General features: G+C 39.9%; 1 protein-coding gene across 3 annotated transcripts in view; it reads left to right on the top strand.

Moving 5' to 3' along the window:
- Positions 1 to 22,400, top strand: part of PTER (phosphotriesterase related) — a 66,423-nt gene that overhangs the window by 38,527 nt on the left and 5,496 nt on the right. For 2 of the 3 annotated variants that reach the window (XM_008692035.2, XM_008692034.2), the window contains one exon: positions 21,161 to 21,301. In XM_008692035.2, coding sequence (XP_008690257.1) covers positions 21,161 to 21,301 — 141 coding nt within the window. Of the gene's footprint in view, positions 1 to 1,653; positions 2,756 to 21,160; positions 21,302 to 22,400 lie in introns of those variants that run through there. The other variant, XM_040645369.1, reaches the window with a different exon arrangement.

Here is a 22,400-nt window from a genome sequence, read left to right as displayed (position 1 = left end):
GAGATAATTAAATAGAATAGGTAACTTATAATAATTAAAATAGACAATTCTCAAGTTATTTTTTCTAAGTGCTTTAAAGAGATTCCATTTTCAACTGACATACGTTATTGCTGTTCATAAGTCAGCTGAACCTAGTTATGCTTCTTTGGAAGGAAGCTGCCTTTCTTTCTGTTTTTAACATCTTTGTCTCTGGGACTCTGTGTCTGCACTATGATCTATCTCAGTGTGAATTTCTTTTTATCATGTATGCTTGGGATTCCTGGATGTGAAGATGTATTTGTAATTTGTTTCTGGAAAACTTCAGCCATTGTCTCTTCAAATAGTGCTTCATCTGTATCTTCCTATTTTCATCATCAACGCCAGTTTGATATGTGTAGGGTCTGATTACCTGTCCTGCGGATCTCTTAACATCTCGCTCATATTTTCATCCATTGGCATATTGGACCTGTTTTCTTAAAGTTCTATCTGCCTATTTACTACTTCTCTTTCCAGCAAAATCAATCTGTTGCCTCATTTTATCAATGTGGTTTATAATATTAAGAACAGAAAACTTAAAACCATAGTCCTTTTATAAAAATTTCTATAAATTCTATTTGTTTACTTTTTTAAAAGATTTATTTGTTTATTTTAGAGAGAGAGTGAGTGAGTATGCATGGGGGGGGTAGTGGCAGAGGGAGAGAATCTCAAGCAGACTCCCCACTGAGCGCGGACCCCTTCATGGGACTCCATCTCCATACCCATGAGATCATGACCTGAGCCTAAATCATGAGTTGGATGTTTAACTGACTGAGCCACTCAGGCACCCCTCTATTTGTTTACTTTTTTTTTTTTTTTAAGGTTTTTAACATGCTTTATTTTGGATATTTAGATTTAAGGTGTTGAAACCTACGTGGTTTTGTGGGAAGGAGACAGACCGGCAACGCATTATGGAAAATCTGGCTGTAATTGACAAGAGGCTCTCTAGCAAACCCATGGACATGTCATTTTGATGAGGGTGGGAGTTTCTCTTTTTTTAGAGAGAGAGAGTGCAAGTGAGAGCTAGCCTGGGGGAGGGGGAGAGGGGAGGGACAGAGAGAGAGGGAGAGAGAGATTCTTTAAGCAGGCTCCACACTCAGAGCATGGAGGCTGACATGGAGCTCTATCCCCCCTGAGATCATGACCTGAGCCGAAATCTAGAATTGGACACTTAACTGACTGAGCCACTCAGGTGCCCCTATTTGTTTACTTTTTAAAACTGCTTGGTTAATTTTGATCATTTCTTTTTCCTTATGTTTTCAATTCAATCTTTAAAAACATATTAAACATATAATATATACCTTGTGATTAACAAATCTAATTTCTAATGTCTTTTTCCCCCTGATTTTTAGTTTGTTGGTTCTTCAGGCTCTCATTCATGTGAGGTTATTTTCGTGTTAAAAAAAAAAAAAAGGTTATTTTGATCTTGGATTCCTTGGAAATTATTACAAGTCCTAGGCTGGAGGATTTTTCCCCCTGTTCATTTGTGTGTTTGTTCTGTTTGTTTCTGGTAGGTAGTTAGGGGGCACTACCAGTCTGGGACAACTTTAAACTCAATTTTTAAAAATTAAAAAAAAATGTTTATTTATGGTAAAATAGTCATAATATAAAATTTACCATCTTACATCTATTGTGAAGTATAGGATTCAGTAGTGTTAAATGCATCCACGTTGCTGTGCAAGCAAACTCCGTAACTCTTCATCTTGCAAAACTGAAACTCTACTCACCGAACAATGGCTCCCTACTCCTCCTCTGCACCGACCAAGGCAACCAGCATCCTACTGTTCACCTCTGCAATCTGACGACTCTACGTACCTCATACAAGTGGAATCATACAGTATTTGGTTTTTTTGTGACTCTTAATTTTTTTTTAAGATTTATTTGAGAGAGCGAGAGAGTGAGCAGGAGGAAGAGGGAGAGAGAATCTGAAGCAGATTCCACACTGAGTGTAGAGCCCAATGTGGGACTCAATCTCACAACTGCGAGATCATGACCTGAGCCGAAACCAAGAGTCGGACGCTCACCCAACTGAACCACCCAGGCGCCCCTTTTCCTGGCTCTTTAAACTTTTGACTTGAGGGGTTTAGAACCACACAGGTTCTATGAATTCTGGCTCCTAAACTCAGTGAATGTAGGCTTGCAGCTTTCGATTCTTACTGGAGATGGTTTTTCTCAATCTGCTTCCCTTTCACCAGAAAACAAGACTGAGAAAGGCATATAATATCCAAAGACCCCCTCTGTGGACCAGGTGTTTACCTCCTCCGCCCCCATGGGTGTTGTCTGGGGTGAGGGAGCACTCCTTTATGTGCTGATGGGAACTGTGTCTCCAGTTTACCTCCTAATTATCCAAGCTGGGCTCTGTCTTTGGCCCATTAACCTACCCTCCACCCACCCGCCAGGCAAATGGACGCTCTAGGTCTCCCCTTACCTCTCACTTTCTCTGCTTTCTTTTTCTGCACCAGGAACAGGTCCTTAACTTCCCCACCAGCCTAACCAAGCATTTAAAAATATGATTTTTTCCCCTTTAATTTTATTCAGTATTTTACACGCACTATGTAGGAAAGGCTTTCTGTGAACATTTCGTCCACCCTACTGCTTGAACTGGGTCATAATGATTCTTAAAGAAGAATCTTTCTAATTCTCTTTACAGTTAGACATGTAGGTAAGTTAGAAGATTATGCTTGGCATTAATAGAAAGTAAGCTTTTGTTGGAAATTGTGAAATAAATCTTAATTCCGAGTACAGTAGTGTCCTACTTGCTCATAAAATCAAACAACATATATATTGTACACATATGTGTATTTTCTTTTAAATAACAAAGCTACATTCTCTGATTTTCAGTGGACACCTTTCCAGTGCCTCCCTCTAGAATGGCTCAGGATAGAATTGAGAGGTTAGCCTGACATCAGACAAATTCAGAGCATCCTAGGAAGTCCTGAGACTGTTCCTAGAGCAGCCCACCCATTCTGTACCTCCATTAGGGACAATGCAGGGTTCCAGTGCCCGAAAAAGAAATACATACAAGTAGGAACATTTCAGGGGAGAGGCAACTGGGCAAAATGGCTACAGAAAAAAAAAGTGCATTTGGAAAAACAAGTGGAATAAAGTAACAGAGAAAAAAATAATAATCAGGGAGGCAGATGCAGGCAACTTTGGCTTTTTGATGTGGGTGTTCCCAGCAAGACAGTCGCCAGGCTGACGTGTGACTGGGTCAGCCTTTCACAGACTCGCAGAGGTCTGCTGGGCTGCACACACACTCTGATCTGTATTGAAAGGGCGAGGATTTCAGCTTTTATACTGGGGACAAACCACAAAAGGGCATATATTTCGTGCAACAAAATACACAGGCAGCACACAAAAAGTAGAGCGTTCTGAAAACAAGACCTCCAGGAAAACAAAACCGAACAAACAAAACACAGAGTCCCTCATTTCTCCTGCCATGCCTTTTAGGCATCCAGAGAAGGCTCTGAACCCACGAGCTGTCGTGGTGGCGAGGTGACAAGTCAAGACTCCAGCTCTGCCCTGCAGCTGCTTTGAGAACACTGGGCTCTCCACCAGGACCAACGCTCAGCCTTGAATACCTATCGGATTGGTGCATTTAGCCCCTTAAAGGCAGGACTTCTATCATTTGAGAATACAAAATAAAATCCTCCAGGATGTCCACAGTCACATTAAAGCAATGAAATATTTTGAAGGTATATAAATCTTCACTAGCATTCATGCGTAAGGCATTTTCTCTTAAAATACGTGTATACACACATACACACACACACACACAAACACCACAGCAACAACAGCAAAACTGCTATCTACTGCTTGGGATGCTGAGAGGGAAGAGTTAATGAATGGCGGACACCTCAGGACACCTCTGAACCACATTGTTGTCATGTGACCATTTGTGACCTGCTTAAGGTCATTTACCTGGAGATAACAACCTTGACAAGATAAATCTGCTTCTGTGTCTAGGCCCTCCCCTAACCATCTGTTCTCTTTAAGAAATATGGGCCTGTGGACGTGCCTGGGGACGGCTGTGGATCTAGCCCTAGGGAACACTGCAGGGGGCTGCCCTTCACAGTTCTGGCCACCCAAAGTCAACGGTTATCGCAAAATAACACCAGCCCTTAGGTGTCCCTGTTTGGGCTTTCAATCCACAACGGCTTTATGCCTTTTAATCATTTATTATAATTTCAACTACCTGTTAAAACTCTCTCTACATTTCCAGTTGGCATGGACTCACAGCACGGTCTCTGCCCCGGTCGGATACAGGGCGTGTGTGGTTCAAGAAGATACCCCACGGAAGGTCTTTTCGCAATTCATCTCCAAGGAAATTTTATGCATCGTGTACTGGAGGGTAGCCGTGGGTATTTTTGTGACAATATGATTCTTTCGTTACCAGTGAAAGCTGGGTAAGATGACAGGGCTGGAAGGCATTGGGGCACTAACTATTTCCTGATTAAGTTTTGAGTCTCCGGGAGGACAAAAGACAGGTGCTATGCCTCCATCTTTTGTCTTCGTGGTTATCTAACAAAGCACAGGGCTTTGATGGAAAGCCAGGGCCTAGAGTTTGATGAGGGGCACAATAATAATTAGGCGCAGGAATATAGCCCACCTCTCTCGTTGAAAATTGCTCCCTGTGGAGGGAAGAAGACTTTGACCCAAGGGTTTTGAAAAAGAAGTGAGAACACCAGGGATGGGCTAATAACCCGTTTTATTCTCTACCTCTGATGAGTCATGCCAAATTCACCTATCTCTTTAAAGGGTACAATTTTGATAAGTTTTTTCATGCTTTTAATTAGATGAAGTAAGAGGGTGGAATATTACTTCATTCATTCATTTATTCATTCATTCAACAAATATTTATCAAGTGCGTCATGTAGCAGACACCAGGAGATAGCAGGGAACACAACGCATTCTCTGCCTTCGAACTGATGCCTGAATTATAATTATGATGACTTCTAATCTTACAGTTGTCTTTGAAAAGCCACAAAAAAATTAGTATCTGGTGCCCCCGGAACTGCACACTTTTAATTCCTATGAATACTAGTGAATTAACATGAAATCACTCAAAATCAATTCCAGGCGAATGTTTGGCAAACTGAAACTGTTCAAAGCATGTACTTAAGTAGTATGGTAGGATTTTAAAGAAAGAACAATTGGTATGTCATGCACACGAAATGGTTTATCACATCTAGAATCCTGTGTCTACAATGCGGTATTTAACAGTTTATTATCAGCGTTACGCATATGCATGCATGATGTGCAAAAGTGGAGCATGCCTGAGAGAAACGAGGACACGTTGTGCAGTGTATACACTGTGCACATTATTTATAGTAAAGACAACTTATTTAGTCATATTGGCTCCGATCCGACCATGGAGTGAAAAACTCAAGAAATCAGTTCAGGCAACAAAGGAGAGTCCTGATAAGCAAGTGAGAATCTTTAAAGGAAAGTATGTACTTAGAACACTCCCTTTTTGGGGGGCGCCTGGGTGGCTCAGTCGTTGAGCGTCTGCCTTCGACTCAGGTCATGATTCCAGGGTCCTGGGATCGAGCCCCGCATCGGGCTCCCTGCTCGGCAGGAAGCCTGCTTCTCCCTCTCCCACTCCCCCTGCTTGTGTTCCCTCTCTCGCTGTCTCTCTCTCTCTGTGTCAAATAAATCAATAAAATCTTTAAAAAAAGGAACACTCCCTTTTTAAAATTTACTAATGTCCACTGACATGTCTTCTGCTATCGCTATGGCAGAGGATAGGAAAGAAAAACTAGAAAGAAAAAAAAATAGCCTAGATGCTTTTAAACATGTCATTATGGCCGCTTGTCTATAACTTGTCACACCGTGGCCAGATTTTATATAAAGATCTACGCTGGTTTGTAGAGAGTACTCACTCACAGAGAAACACAAACTCTGAATACATTTAAGGTTAAAATTGTGTGATGATATTGGCAGCAGCTTTTCCTCCATCAGTGCAACGTATATTCCTTCTGTGTATGTTCCATGCATGGGATGACAGACAAACGGGGTACTCGAGTCACACTGCTTAATTTCTGGTTCTGACACCAGCATTTTTGTGTGATCTTGAACAAAGTCACTTAAACTTCTGGTTCTTTGCTCATCTGTCAAAAGGGGTTAAGAAAAATTACTTCTAACCCTTAAACGTTATGTGGATTTTCCCCCCTGTTATTGTTGATCATGGATTTCCTTTCATTGTAGGACCTATTTAATAAGGAAAAAAAAGAAGTCCAGACAGAGGTGTGACAGACTGAAAGGTAGCAGAACTTCTTAAAATACAGAAAGAATGCCAAATAAAATGCAATTAAGTTATGCTGGTAATTGATATCTGTGAAGTACCCCAGGTTGTACTCTTTAACAGACACTTGCGCAGACCAGCCCACGTCGGGGCCAAAGAAGGCACTGGTCCGGTATCCTCTCCACCACATTATACCCACCCAAACCTTCTACCAGTAATTTTTTTTTTCTAAAGCAATTTTTCATGACTCTGACACCATTCCCATGAAATGTGACATTTTAACAAATACGATTGCCATGTCTATGAGATTTATCTTCACTCTTCTCAATACCATCATTCCCTGAACTGTGTACCGCCTTACATGAAAAACGCAACCTCTTTTGTGCTATGTGGCAGCTGGAAAGTTCATATGGTAAAAAGCTCTTCCTAGGGTATATAAACTGTGAAATGTATTTTAAGATAAAGTTTTAATTACGCTTCACAATTCAGAGCCAACTTCTGGTTTTAGTCTAATTTAAACAAGGGTTTTTCTCTCTTGCAGCCATCTGTTCCTTTTGCGTAAGTCTACACTTAAGTCATAATATTGAAAGTGTGACATCATTCCTTCTATGATGTCATTAAACATCTCTGTAAGGTGGGGACCTGTGCAGTCAGGGAAGTGAATAATGTAGGAGGAAGATGCTTATTCAACTGTAGATAATGGTGAATACAATTAATACAGAACAACCTGAATTATTTTTTCTATTGCTTTTCATTCCCAGTTGTTTTCTCATGTTGAAAAGGCTGTTGCATTAAAGCAATGCCTTAATACAAAAAGATTAAGTGAAGACTTTAAAATGCTTACATATATGGAAGAAACGAGTGTATTCGTGTGAATGCACCATTCTAATTGCAGGTCTGCCTTTGTGTGAAACCAAAGTTTCTGGGCAATATTTAATTGAAATAACAAGTTATACTTTGTAACCATAGGCAATATCTAGACCACACATTATGAACCTGGGGGAGGCTGGAAAGATGACAGAGTAAGGGGACCCTAAGCTTGCCTTGTCTCACAGATACAGCAATAATGCATCAGCGTGAATAACCTAGAAAATGACCCGAAGCTATCAGAACAAACTCCACTGCTGAAAGCCGAGAAGAGGCCCCATCAAAGAGGGCACAAAAGGCAGAGACCTCAGCGTGGACAGTGGAGAGCGAAACGGGCTGGCTCTCCTTGGGGGATGGGGCAGCCCTGGGTGAGGAGAGAGAAATAGACTAATACCTGGGGGAGTCTGCACAGGGAAGACAAATCTCCAGAACATTTGGCTTTGAAAGCAAGAGGGCCACATTTTGTGAGTTCTTACCAGAGCTTAACCAGAGGAACTTGAAACCTGGAATTTTAAAAACTGGACGGCTCAGTTCTGAGAAAGCCAAGAGGGGAATAGGAAGCTGAATTCCTGCCTTTAAAGAGACAGCACAACAAACAGCCCACAGAGATAGAGCCTAGAAGCAGAAGTTTGAAAAGTGCCTGGAGTATGTGGGAGGGAAAGCTACTTATTCATCTCAGAGCATGTCTGGAGGGGCAGAGATCATTGGAAGACCCCTTCAGGAACAAAAGAGCTGTCAGATGTCATCTCCCCACCTTGCCCCTCAGCATAAACACACAGCCACCTGTGGGAACCAGCAGGACACCGCCATCCACTGCCTAACTTGTTTACACCAAGCCCCACTCACCTAGGCTTCAGGGGATCTGCTCGGAGAGCCATGCCAAGACACATAGTAAAAATGGTAAAAAGTACTGATTTTAAAAAAATCTTAAAAGCAGCAAAAGGGGCACCTGTGTGGCTCAGTTGGTTAAGCTTCCAACTCTTGATTTCAGCTCAGGTCATGATCTCAGAGTCCTGAGATCGAGGCCCATGTCAGGCTCTGCTCAGTGGGGAGGAGTCTGCTTGAGATTCTCTCTCTCCCTCTGCCCCTCCCCCCTCCCTGAAATAAATAAATCTTTTTTAAAAAGGCAGCAAAAGAAGACAGTTACATACAAGGGAAATCCCATAAGGCTATCAGCAGATTTTTCAACAGAAACTTTGTAAGCCAGAAAGGAATGGCGTGATCTCTTCAAAAAGCTGACAGGAAAAATTCTGCAGCCAAGAATACTCTTTCTAGCAAGGCTATCATTCAGAATAGAAGGAGAAATAAAGAGTTTCTCAAACAAGCAAAAGGTAAGGAGCTCATGACCACTAAACCAGCCCTACAAGGAACATAAAGGAGACTTTTTGAGTGGAAAAGAAAGGCCATAAGTAAGAGTAATAAAAGCAGTAAAAGTAAGTCTATCTGTAAAAATCAGTCAAGGAATTCACAAAATGAAAGGATGTAAAATATGACACCATATACCTAAAACGTGGGGTAGGAGGGAGAAGAGCAAAAAATGGGTTCAAACTGAAGTAACCATCAACTTAATGTAGACTGCTCTATGCAGAAGATGTTATATACAAACCTAATAGTAACCACAAATCAAAAACCAGTACTAGATATACAAAGATAAAGAAAGGAAACCAGCTAACCATTAGAGAGCAAGAGAAGAAAGGATCAGAGAAAATCTACAGCAACAGCCACAAAACAACTAACAAAATGGGAATAAATACACATGTATCAATAATTACTTTGAATATAAATGACCTAAATGCTCCAATCAAAAGACATAGGGTGACAGAATGGATAAAAAACCCAAGATCCATCTATATGCTGCCTACAAGAGACTTATTTTAGACCTAAAGACACCTGCAGATTGAAAGTGAGGGGGTGGAGAAACGTCATGGAAATGGACGTCAAAAGAAAGCTGGCATAGCAATACTTATATTGGACAAAATAGACTTTAAAACAAAGACTGTAATAAGAGACAAAGAAGAGGGGCACCTGGGTGGCTCAGTCGTTAAGCGTCTGCCTTCAGCTCAGGGCGTGATCCCGGCATTCTGGGATCGAGCCCCACATCAGGCTCCTCCGCTGGGAGCCTGCTTCTTCCTCTCCCACTCCCCCTGCTTGTGTTCCCTCTCTCACTGGCTGTCTCTGTCTATCAAATAAATAAATAAAATCTTTAAAAAAAAAGAAGAGAGAGAGACAAAGAAGAGTACTATCTAATAATAAAGGGGACAATCCAACAAGAAGATATAACAATTGTAAATACTCACGCATCCAACATGAAAGCACCCAAATGCACAAAGCTATTATTACCGAATATAAAGGAAATAATCAATAGTAATACAATAATAGAAGGGGACCTTAACATCCTACTTACATCAATGGGCAGATCATCCAAACAGAAAATCAACAAGGAAACGATGGCTTTGAATGACACACTGGACCAGATGCATCTAACAGATACAGTCAGAACATTCTGTCCTAAAACAGCAGAAGACACATTCTTTTCAAGCGCACTGGAACATTCTCCAGAACAGATCACATATTAGGCCACAAAACAAGTCTCAACAAATTCAAAAAGGTTGAAGTCATACCATGCATCTTTTCTGACCACAATGCTGTGAAACTAGATCAACCAGAAGAAAATATCTGGAAAGAGTACAAATACGTGGAGGTTAAATAACATGCTACTAAACAATGAATGGGTCAACTAAGAAATTGAAGGAATAAAAAATTACATGGAAATGAAAATGAAAACACAACAGTCCAAACTCTTTGAGATGCGGCAAAAGCAGTTCTAAGAGGAGAGTATGTAACAATACATCTATCTCAAAAAGCAGGAGAAATCTCAATGAAACAACCTAACCTTACACCTAAAGGAGCTAGAAAAAGAAGAACAAACAAAACATGAAACCAGCAGAAGGGAGGAAATAATAAAGATTAGAGCAGAAATAAATGACATTGAAACTAAAACAGCAATAGAACAGATCAATGGAACCAGGAGCTGGTTCTTTGAAAAGATCAACAAAATTGATAAACCTCTAGCCAGACTCATCACAAAAATGGGCAGGGGAAGGAGGGAGAAAGGATTCAAATAAACAAAATCAGTAATGACAGGGGCAAAATCACTACCAACACCACAGAAATAAAATGATTGTAAGAGAATATTATGAAAAATTGTATGCCAACAAATTGGAAAACCTAGAAACATACAACCTACCAAAACTCAAACAGGAAAAAACAGAAAACTTTAACAGACCAATTACCAGCAATGAAATTGTATCATTAATCAAAAAATCATCAACAAATAAAAGTCCAGGACTGGATGGCCTCACAGGTGAATTCTACCAAACATTTAAAGAACAGTTAATACCTATTCTTCTCAAACTATTCCAAAAAAAAGTAGAAGAGGAAGAAAAACTTCCAAATTCATTCTATGGGGCCAGCATTACCCATAAACCAGATAAAGATACCACAACCGATGAGAACCACAGGACAATACCTCTGATGAACACAGATGCAAAAATGCTCAGCAAAAATATTAGGAAACTGAATCCAACATTTTTTTTAAAGATTTTATTTATTTATTTGACAGAGATAGAGACAGCCAGCGAGAGAGGGAACACAAGCAGGGGGAGTGGGAGAGGAAGAAGCAGGCTGACAGCAGAAGAGCCTGATGTGGGGCTCGATCCCATAATGCCAGGATCACGCCCTGAGCTGAAGGCAGACGCTTAACCGCTGTGCCACCCAGGCGCCCCTGAATCCAACATTTTAAAAAATCATTCACCACAATCACATGGAATTTATTCCTGGGATGCAAAGGTGGCTCAGTATTCCCAAATTAATCAATTTGATTTATCACATCAATAAGTAAAAGGACAAAAACTATATATGATCAGTTCAATAGATGCAGAAAAAGCATTTAACAAAGTGCAACATCCATTCATGATAAAAACCCTCAACAAAGTCGGGGCAGAGAGAACATACCTCAACATAAAAAGGCCTTATATGAAAACCCCACAGCTAGCATCATACTCACTGGGGAAAAACTGAGAGCTTTTCCCTTAAGTCAGGAATAAGACAAGGATGTCCCCTCCCACCACTTCTATTCAACATAGTACCAGATGTCCTTAGCCACAGCAATCAGACAACAAAAAGAAATAAAAGGTATCCAAATTGGTAAGGAAGAAGTAAAAGTATCACTATTTGCAAATGACATGATACTATATCTAGAAAACACTAAAGACTCCACCAAAAAACTACTAGAACTGATAAATGAATTCAGTAAGGTCGCAGGATACAAAATCAATATACAGAAATCCATAGCATTTCTATACAGTAATAATGAAGCAGCAGAAAGAGATATTAAGAAAACAATCCCATTTACAATAGCACCAAAAATAATAAAATACCTAGAAATAAACTTAGTCAAAGAGGTGAAAGACCTATACTCTGAAACTATAAAACACTGATGAGAGATATTGAAGACAACACAAATGGAAAGATATTCCATGATCATGGATTGCAAGAGCAAATATTGTTAAAATGTTCATACTACCCAAAGCAGTCTACAAAGTTAATGCAATCCCTATCATAATACCAACAGCATTTTTCACAGAACTAGAATAAGCAATTCTAAAATTTGTATGGAACCAAAAAAACCCTCAATAGCCAAAGCAATCTTGAAAAAGAAAAACAAAACTGGAGGCATCCCAATTCCAGATTTCATGTTGTATTACAAAGCTATAGTAATCAAAACAGTATGGTACTGGCACAAAAACAGACACATAGATCATAGAACAGAATAGAAAGCCCAGAAATAAACCCATAATTATATGGTCAATTCATCTTTGACAAAGGATAAAAGAATATGCAATGGGAAAAAAAAACAGTCTCTTTAACAAATGATGTTGGGAAAACTGGACAGCTACATGCAAAAGAATGAAACTGGACCACTTTCTTATACCATACATAAAAATAAACTCGAAATGGATTAAGGACCTAAATGTGAGACCTGAAACCATAAAAATCCTAGAAAAGAGCACAAGCAGTGATTTCTCTGACATTGGTCATAGCAACAACTTTCTAGATATGTGTCCTGAGACAAGGGAATAAAAGCAAAATTAAAACACTGGGACTACATCAAAATAAAAAGCTTCTGCACGGCAAAGGAAACAACCAGCAGAACTAAAAGACAATCTACTGAATGGATAAAGATATTTGCAAATGAGGTATCCGATAAAGAGTATCTAAAATATATAAAGAACTTACACAACTTACACACACACATGCACACACCCACAACAATCCAATTAAAAAATAGGCAGAAGGAATGAACATGCTGTTCTCCAAAGAAGACATCCAGTGGCCAACAGACACATGAAAAGAAGCTCAACATCACTGAACCATCAGGGAAATGCAAATCAAAATCACAATGAGATATCATCTCACCACTGTCAGAATAGCTAAAATCCAAAAAGTCAAGAAACAACAAGTGTCGGTGACGATATGGAGAAAAAGGAACCCTCGTGCACTCTTGGTGGGAATGCAAACTGGTGCAGTCACTGTGGAACAAAGACTATGGAGTTTCCTCAAAAAATTAAAAATAAAACTACCCTACATTCCAAGAATCACACTGCTGGATATTTACCCAAAGAATACAAGAACACTAATTCGAAGGGATATATGCATCCCTATATTTGCGGCCATTATCTACAATAGCCAAACTATGGAAGCCGCCCAAGTGTCCATCAATAGATGAATGGATAAAAAAGTGGTATATATATAATAGAATATTATTCAGACATAAAAAAAGATCCCACAAAATCTTGCGATCTGCAACAACATGGGTGGATTTAATGCTATGTGAAATAAGCCAGTCAGAGAAAGACAAATACCATATGACTTCACTCATATGTGGATTTTAAGAAACAAAACAAACGATGGAAAAAAGAAGGGAGACACAAACCAAAGAAAGAGACTCTTAACTAGAGAACAAACAGATGGTCACCAGAGAGGAGGGAGATGGGGGGGATAAGCGAAATAGGTTAAGGGGATTAAGGACATGCTTATCTTGTGAGCACGGAGTAATATATAGACCTGTTGAATCATTACATTGTACATCTGAAACTAATACAACCCTGTATGTTAACCACACTGGAATTAAAATTAAAAAAAAAAACAACTTGCCTCATTCTACTTAGTTTCTATTTTGGCATTAAAAATAAATTAATTGAAATTGATCAATTAAGAATTTTTCAGATTTATAAGATGCAACTGCCATTAGCAATATAGGAATATACATGAATAGTGTTTTAGAATTATATTAATGTTGGATTTATTAAATTACAGCAATTTACATATTAATATCTTTGAAACATTAGATGATAAATAGTTAAACATTCATAGGTTATTACATGGATGGTTAGTTCTACGTGAGGTTCGTAATTCTCCTAAGCAGTTGTTGAAACACTCCAACAAAGAGTCCCACGTAATGCTATCTGTACAAATATCCATTCTTTTAAACTGAGGAATTCAGTGGGAAGAGAGACAAAGTTTTTTTTGGAATTACTCTGTGATAAATAATTTTAAAAATAACCAGTCTTTGAAATTCAACATCGTTTTTGATAAATCAGTTGTATATACATCCATTTATTATTGTATTTGTATGCCAACCCTAAAAAAAATCACTTGGTCAAGTTCATTAGTTTTAGCATTGAATATGTCCTATGCTTCTCTCTGCATCAGGCCCTGAGCTAGTCTGATCTCACATTAGCGCTGCTAAATCATGGTGCTAAGTCTCTAGGCCCAGGAATTCAGATTGTAATGGCTGACGGATTACCGCACAGTCACAGCGCAGTGATGGAAAGTACACTAAAATAGGAGGAGGGATACCTGGGGTTTTGATCACTTAAAAGATCCAAGCTTTAGTTTCTTCATCTATGCAATAATGATAATATGTGACGTAATTATTTCACCAGTGGGTTGTGAGTTTCAGAACTGGCTCCTCCCATGCTCTTGGTATCATTTAATAACACCAACATCTAATCAACTGCCCAAGACAGGCCCTTGATTCTCCTTCTCCATCGCTGTCACTATGGGGATAGTGACTCATCACTTACTCTTCCTGCTGTTTGCCCTATTCTTGTCAAGGACAGCATTATTCACCCAGATGTTAAATTCCTGCCTTCCCTGCACCCTCACATGATGAAACCTGTCTACCTCACTAAGATCTCCAAATACGACCCCTCCTATCCAGTCCTCTGTTGTTAACTTAAGTCAGGCCCTCATCTCCCATTGGAACCACTATAATAGTCTCCACACAGGAATCGCTCCCTTAGCTTTGCCCAAGTGGCCACCATTTTGATCTTTCCAAAGAAAGATTATTCCTCGATCCTGATTTACAGCTCTTCAAGGACCCCTTCACCTTCAGCACAAAATCCAGACATCTTGGTCATGTGGTTTGCACCCATCCCTCCATTTCATCTCCCATTATCTCTAGCACACACACCAAATTTGGGCTAATGGCACACGGACTGTGACGCTGAGTGCCCTGTGCTCATTGTTCTTACATGCTTCTCACACAAGCTAGTCCCTCTGCTGTGAAGCCTCCATTCTCACTTATCTACTTGACAGAATCTTTCTTCAATCTGCAGCTCACGAGAGATTTTCTTCTTTACAAAGCTCTTCCTGAACGAGCCAAGCGGAGTCTGTTATCTCTTTCTCTGAGAGAGCCCAGTTCCTAGCAGTACTTTTATTATTATTTTTTTAAATATTTTTTTTATTATATTATGTTAGTCACCATACAGTACATCCCTGGGTTTTTGATGTAAAGTTCGATGATTCATTAGTTGCGTATAACACCCAGTGCGCCATGCAATATGTGCCCTCCTTACTACCCATCACCGGTCTATCCCATTCCCCCACCCCCCTCCCCTCTGAAGCCTGCAGTACTTTTATTATTACACTCGGTAGGCCTGTAAAACAATTATTTGTTTCCACCTCTCTTTTTTCTAATAGACACTGAACTTCTTGAAGGCTGGGACAGTGTAGTATTTGTCTTTGTTTATCCAGCTAATAGGTCATACATAAGTTGATGATCAATAATTTCTTTTTTTTTTCTTAAAGATTTTTTAAATTATTTATTTATTTGACAGAGAGAGAGACAGCCAGCGAGAGAGGGAACACAGGCAGGGGGAGTGGGAGAGGAAGAAGCAGGCTCATAGCGGAGGAGCCTGATGTGGGGCTCGATCCCATAACGCCGGGATCACGCCCTGAGCCAAAGGCAGACGCCTAACCGCTGTGCCACCCAGGCGCCCCGATGATCAATAATTTCTAGTACGTGGATGGACAGGCGAGTGGATGGATAGATGGATGGTTGCTTCTACCCTCATGCACTTTAGCTCTGATAATCACAGCTTTATCTTCAGTGACAACAAGATTGTTTCTTTCTCTTTCTTTTTTTTGTCTCTCAACAGGTGTTCTTCCATTTCATCCATCCCTCAACACCTGAACCCCACCAACCTTTCTCTGAATAGGCTTCTATTCAATAGACTCCACACAAATGAGTTACTCATTGTTCTTCCATAACACTTTGTGTTTAGTTGTACTAAAAAAAGCTTTCAACACTTTTAATTGCAATTATTAGATTAAATACCTATCTCCTTCCCTTAGACTTTACCTTCCTTAAGACAGCAGCTCAAATTTCTTCCTCAGATCTGTATTCCCAGCAGAGGCTAGCACAAGGTAGGTGATAGTACAAGATAGTAGGTGCTTGCTGAGTTAATTCATGACGGTGTGCCTGAATGTATGAAATGAAATCATGTATTTGAGAGTTCTGTGAAACTGGAAAGCCCAAGACAAATGTTAGATATTGTTATCATCTTGATCACGCCCACGAATCATATCCTTTCCTCTGCTCCTTACTTTCTACCTAGACAGCCCACAGACCTTCATCTAAATTATCACTTCACACAGACTCCTTGCTCCCACTCAGAATACATTTTGACATTAAACCAAACCCCTCAGCACTTGGATAAGATCTAGAATATAAAGAGGTTTGAAAAACAGAATCAACTCTCTTGTGATTTAGTACCAGCCTTAAAACGCTAGTAAATGATAACCGTATTCTGAAAAAGAAGATTGCCAGATCACTTTGGGTACCATTTTTTTTTTTTTTGGCTGATGGCAGTATGTTTGTCCTAAATTTGTGTCTGTTCCTTATATAGAGAGAATTTGTTTATTAGTTAGGGAGCAAAAGTATAAAACATGCAACAGAAGAAATTGTGTGTGTGTGTGTGTGTGTGTGTGTGTGTGTATAACATGAATGACAAGAACAAATACTTGATACAAAAATTTCAACTTCTTCCCAGGAAATTCCAGGATATTTTACAAACGACATTGCAATCACTTCAACCACCTTGAAAAAGGGACTTTCTCCAGTGCGAAAGGCAGTAGCCTCTTTATATCTCAAAATCACCCTGTTAGGGCAAGATGTGAAAAATATTTACCTTAAAGGCTGGGGAAGATTGGAATAAGAAAAAAGATAATTTTCATGGATATAGAATATGGAATGAGCAGAACTGGCTGGAGTTGACACCTCAACTTATCTGAGAAGTGCTGTGAGATCACTGACGACTGGGAGGGGCAGGACCTCTGCTAATCCTCATGTGAAAGACGTCTGACCCAGTGCATTTTCCCATGGTACCATTCTGACATTTGGGGTCAATCCTTTCTCCCAGTGAAAGAAAGTCACTTGCATAAATGCAAGTTGAGTAGCACCTTGACAGTCCCTGGAAGTCGTCCAACTGAATGCCAGTTTAATGTGGGTAAGTCACCTTGTTAGACATTTACGGTGCAGGGTTGCTCAAAGATGTCTTTGTGGTGGGGTGCACTGCTCCATAGCTGGGTGCTGCTGAGAAGGAATGGGCTCGTTGAACATGGGTGATGCTCCCATCAAAGAAGGGGCAGAATGGCCCAAGAACATGGCTTCTGACTCAAACACTGGCTTTATTCTCGACCTGTCATTTTGGAAGTTGAGTTACTTAGCTTTTCTGAGTCTTAGTTTCCTCATCTGTGAAATGGGGATGATCATACCTTCCTCATACGGTTTTTGCAAGACTTAAATGAGACAGGGCTGTTTTAAATACCCGATGATTATTATGTGTTTATTTACTTATTTATTTTTTGCCTCCTCTATCTCTTCCATCCTACCCCCCATTAACATCTCATACCAACTCTGGGTTTTTTTCAGGACTTTCTTTTGAAAATTGTGTACGATCGCTGATGCTATTTTTTCCCCATGGATTTTGCACATCAGTAAGGAGAATGAAAGTGAATTCATTTCTCAGTTTCCTTCACACTAATGTTCAGTTATCCAGAGGGTGTCACATCACCAAATGTCAGTAAAAATAATAATATATAATGCATAATATATAGTATGTAATATATAGTGTATGATTTCATCTATCTATCTCCTGGCTTTTTAATGATAGCAAATTTGTCAACTTCGTTTTTTAACTGCATTTTCCAAATGTCCAAAATATCAGCTTTTGCTCCTCTTCTAAGAATTCTTCTCTCCATGTGACTATGAAATTTTTAAAAGGACCATTCCCCTCCACTGAGATAACACTCTTTTCTATGTGTTGTTCCACATAATTAGAATTCCCAGGGGTTACTTTTGAGACTTACACGTGCTGATGAATCTTATTAAACATGTTAGCCTTCCTCTAGAAAGATATCTTCATCTATGGTGATATTCTTCAGATGACACTGATAATACAGGAAGCATTTATATAAAATTGATATCTGGAGAATTAGATCCCTACATTCCCCGTTCCTCCCTCAGATGAGGCTGTTGTAAGCCCACACCAAAGGGATCACAGATAGCCTCTTGGGTCACTGCAAGGCCTTGGCTTTTTCTCTGAGGGAAATGGGATGTCACTGGTGAGTTTTGAGCACATGAGAGACTCGATCTGACTTAGTCGTGGTGACAGCACTTTCATCACTATATTTGAATTTGTAGATTGTGTATTTGTAGTAGAACAAAGGCAGAAAAGTAAGGAGAGCAGTTGAGAAAGAGATGGTGGTGATTTGGACCAGGAAGGTAGCAGGAGAGGTGGTGACATGGCCACATTCTGGTCACATTTTGGAAGTTGAACCAAAAAGCTGTCCCAGTAGGCCAGATGTGTAGTGTGAGATGAGGAAAGCAGTCAAGGATGACTATAAGGTTTTTAGCCTGAGCAAATGGATAGATGGAGTTGCCATCAGCCAAGAGAGGGAAGGGTGTCAGAACAGCTGGTTAGGGTTAGCCCTCCCAAGATGAGGGCTCTAGCTTGAGACCTGTTAAGCTTGAGCTATTAGACATCCAAGTGGAGATGGCAAACAGGCAGTTAGATATGCAATTCTGGACTTCAGGAGAGAGGTGTGGTCTGGTGATAGAAGACCCTTTACATAAGCCCCTTCATATTTGTAAGGGGCTTAGAGCAATGTCAGAAAGATATTGCTAGTAAGAAAGTAAGCAATGGTCAAAATTAATACAATTCTTTCTCCTCCTCTGACCATGCCATTCGAATTGTCCGATATAACTGTAATGGTCAAATCCTGCCTACTCTTACGTATTTATACTCTGAGCTAACAAAGAAATTTACAAAGTATCCTTTCTTACTTTCCAGGTTTATCACTGCCTTGCCCCCATGCTACCTTTTGAAGGGAAATTCCCCATTGTTCAAGTGCATTTTGTGGGGAGGGAATTAAAGTTCGAAATAAAGATTAAAACAACATTATGTGTGCCGTAGTCAGTGTAATTCTGGAAAATGTCCTTTGAGCACAAAATGTTTGGCAGTAGGAGAAGTGATAGAGAATGATGGTTAAGATAGCTGATTCTAGCATTGAAATGAATTCATATTCCAACACATCACCTTGAATAAGTCTCTAATCTCTCACTTCTCCAATTCTCCATCTGTAAAACTGAGATCAGTGGGATTATGGAGACTATTAAATGGGGGTAATAGATATAAAGTGCTTAGCACAATGCCAGACATGGGTAAGTTCTTATAATTTTCAGCTATTATGATGATAAGCAACTTTACTTTTTGTTTTCAATTGTAACTAAGACTACAAATTTTCCTATGCCTTTTCATTTACTATAGACGTTTCATTGAATACCTATTTCCACATATCACTTAAAATTAACAAAACTTAGTCTCAAGGCATTAGGCCAAAGGAAGGAAAAAGATATTAGAAACAGAAATAGGAGTCTGATCCAACGTGTTATTGGCACCTTCACCCCCTGCTTGTCTCCTCACCCACCCCCAGCACCTTGCCCATCTTACTAATTAACGAACTGAAGGAACTGACTCAAAAGAAACACACTAAACCTCCCTCTTCCCTCGTATGTTATTTTAATTGTGTATATTTTGTTTTTAAGCATGGTTCTTTGGAGGAAAACACAATGTGTCTACTATAGAAAAACACATATTCTTTTAGGCAAGTAATTTTGGAAGCAAAAGACGGTCTCTAGGGTAAGAAGATGGAAAAGGAGTGGTATTAGCAGAAGATAGCACAGAACAAATGCACATTTTAGACTATAAAACAAAGATATTTTAGCTTCCCTGCCTAAAACAACAGTGTGCACTATCGGTTATGCTGAACTGTTGAATGGAATAAAACGAAACCAGCTACAATATGACTGCTCAGAGTGAAAGTCAATAGTCGCTCCTAGGTAGCATCCCAAGACAGCAGAAACCTCTCGCACTCATGACACACAGAAGCTTAATTGGTCCTCCTACGGTTTGGAAGAAAGGCCTTGAAAATACTTCTGACCTCTTTGAAGCAGATTTATAGACATATAATAGTGCTTTAATCCTTGCATCCTGCAATTGCCAAGGTAATAGAATATCCGTGGATAAAAGCCTAGTAAGACAATGATCATCTGATATTCTGACTCCGTGCCAGGCCAGTTTGGGATTTCAATCACTTCCGTTCTCTGCCTGAACTCCCTTCACACAATGTCTAGGGGGTATATTTTTCCTTCACATTTTTTCCATATTGTCTCCCTTCCTCCCTCCCTCCCTTCCTCCCTCCCTCCCTTCCTCCTTCCCTCCCTCCCTCCCTCCCTCCCCCTTCCTTCCTCCCATCCTTCCTCCCTTCCTTCCTTCTCTATGTGTTTGAATCTCTTCCATGGTAGTTTTGGGGTTAACTTCATGCATCCCCTTTTTACTTGTTATCGTCTAAATTTCTTGAGATCAGCTACTCTTGCTCTGGCCTCTGCTCCCCTGTCTGTAGCTGGTGCTTCTCTCATACACCTCTCCTTTCCTGTTCACTTATATAGTCTCACATCATTTAAACAGTGCTATTCTTACTATGATCTCTAGAAATGAGAAGACACCCATAAAAATTGTCATGAAATGATAAATCCTATTTAAAAACTAGGCACACCAGATCACAGATATCTGTAGGAGTGTTGCCCCTTGTTGAAAAGTTGCAATGATATTCACAAATGATGATATATCCCAATACGACATTGGAATTAATTTTGGACCCACTTTATGATCTTCACAAGAAAATCACCCTATTACCTTACCTTGGCTTCATATTTTACCCAGATTAGTATTACTCACCTAATTCTCCAGATTGATGCCAAATTCTCTTTGATAGCTTCCAGAGTTCATAGCCTTCCCGCTTCTATGAAGGATTTTCAAAAGAATATGGGACATATCCTGAAGACAAGTCTGAAGGAGAATTACAAAATGGTTTTTGAGTAATGGCAGCATACTTAAAATGTCTATAGTTCCCAAGTACTTTGGAAGGGAAAACTCCCTTTTAGATAAGGGTAAATTCCCTTATTTCTGCTAACAAATTGCATTTACTATGTTATAGTTACATCATAAGAGCCAACTCAAAAGTTCTGTCACTTTAATTATGTTTCGGTGCACTTAGAACTTTTAATCTGTATACGTGGAAGATATGCTCTTGATAATAACAGTGTGTCTGTCTTATTGCCTCTAGGACTATACTTGATAAAAAGGAGCTACTAGAGTTTGCTCAACTTGGCTGTTACTTGGAATATGATCTCTTTGGGACCGAACTCCTTCATTACCAATTCAACCCGGATATTGACATGCCCAATGATAATAAAAGAATTAAAAGGTAAATACGAAATCTCGGATAGCATTCCCTTTTACCAGCCCCTCTTGATTCATATCTGGGTGGGTATTAGCAAAGATTTGGAAAACAGTATGCAGGCGGAACCAGAGACTTGCAGAAAAAAAGTATCAATGCTGTTGCAGGGAGAAAATCTCTATATATTATTTCAAGAAGCACATGAGTCATCCTAAGTAGGCAAAAGCTTAGCAGAGCCTTAGAAGTTCAGTGCAGATGGGCAGCTGACAAGAAACAGATAATACTTAACCCCTGCCATGACAATAAGAGTACAAAAATGTTTTCCTCTTTATATCCCTAACGAAGTAAGCTGTTTCTTTCCCGTGTTGCCCACACTGAAGTCCTAACCTCCTACAATGAATTTCTGAAACGCTTTATCAAAAATATTCACCACGGAGATGATTGAAACTTAAATGCTATAAGTAGAAATGTCGAAAGATCAAACATCATAGAAGATGTAACCCCTCAAAACTGTCCAAGCAGATAACTGTACGAGTCATTCTCTGCAACCAAGCGGAAAATTTCTGAAGTCAAGGGCGGATGGCTACCTGGTTTGTCTTGGTTACATGGTGATGTGAACCCTGAATGCATGACGTTAGGGAATCTGAGAGGAGAAATAGATTTGGGATTAACAAGGATGACTGGTTTGGGAATATCGAAGAGTTGCTCTCCACTGGAGCCACAGATAAGGGTGCAGGGCAGAGATCTGCACTCAGACATAAGTGTGGGCATCTTTGGTCTGTATGTCATGGTTGGCAGTGTGGGAACGAATGAGATCACTCAGAGAAGAGAATGAGGACAGAACCCTGGGGAACACTGATATTTAAGGAATGGACTCAGGAACAGTCACTCAAGGACAGATTGAAAAGTTTTCAAAGTGAGAAGAATATCAGGGAAATGTGTTGTGTTGGGAGTCGGTGCAGGAGAAAACTTCAAGCAGAAGGGCTTGGACACCTGACTGGTGGCAGGCATCAAGCAAGGTAAAGACTGAAAATTGTCCATTGGATTTCATAGTCTGGAGATTCTCTTGCACAAGCAGTAAGTGCAGTCTCCATAAACAAGGCTTGAGGAACGAGGAGGGGGTAAG

Source organism: Ursus maritimus, unplaced genomic scaffold (genome assembly GCF_017311325.1).
Source record: "Ursus maritimus isolate PB19 unplaced genomic scaffold, ASM1731132v1 scaffold_31, whole genome shotgun sequence".
Classification (NCBI taxonomy): Eukaryota; Metazoa; Chordata; class Mammalia; order Carnivora; family Ursidae; genus Ursus; species Ursus maritimus.
The sequence above is the reverse complement of the archived record's forward strand: the minus strand, read 5'-3'. Positions and strand labels throughout refer to the sequence as shown.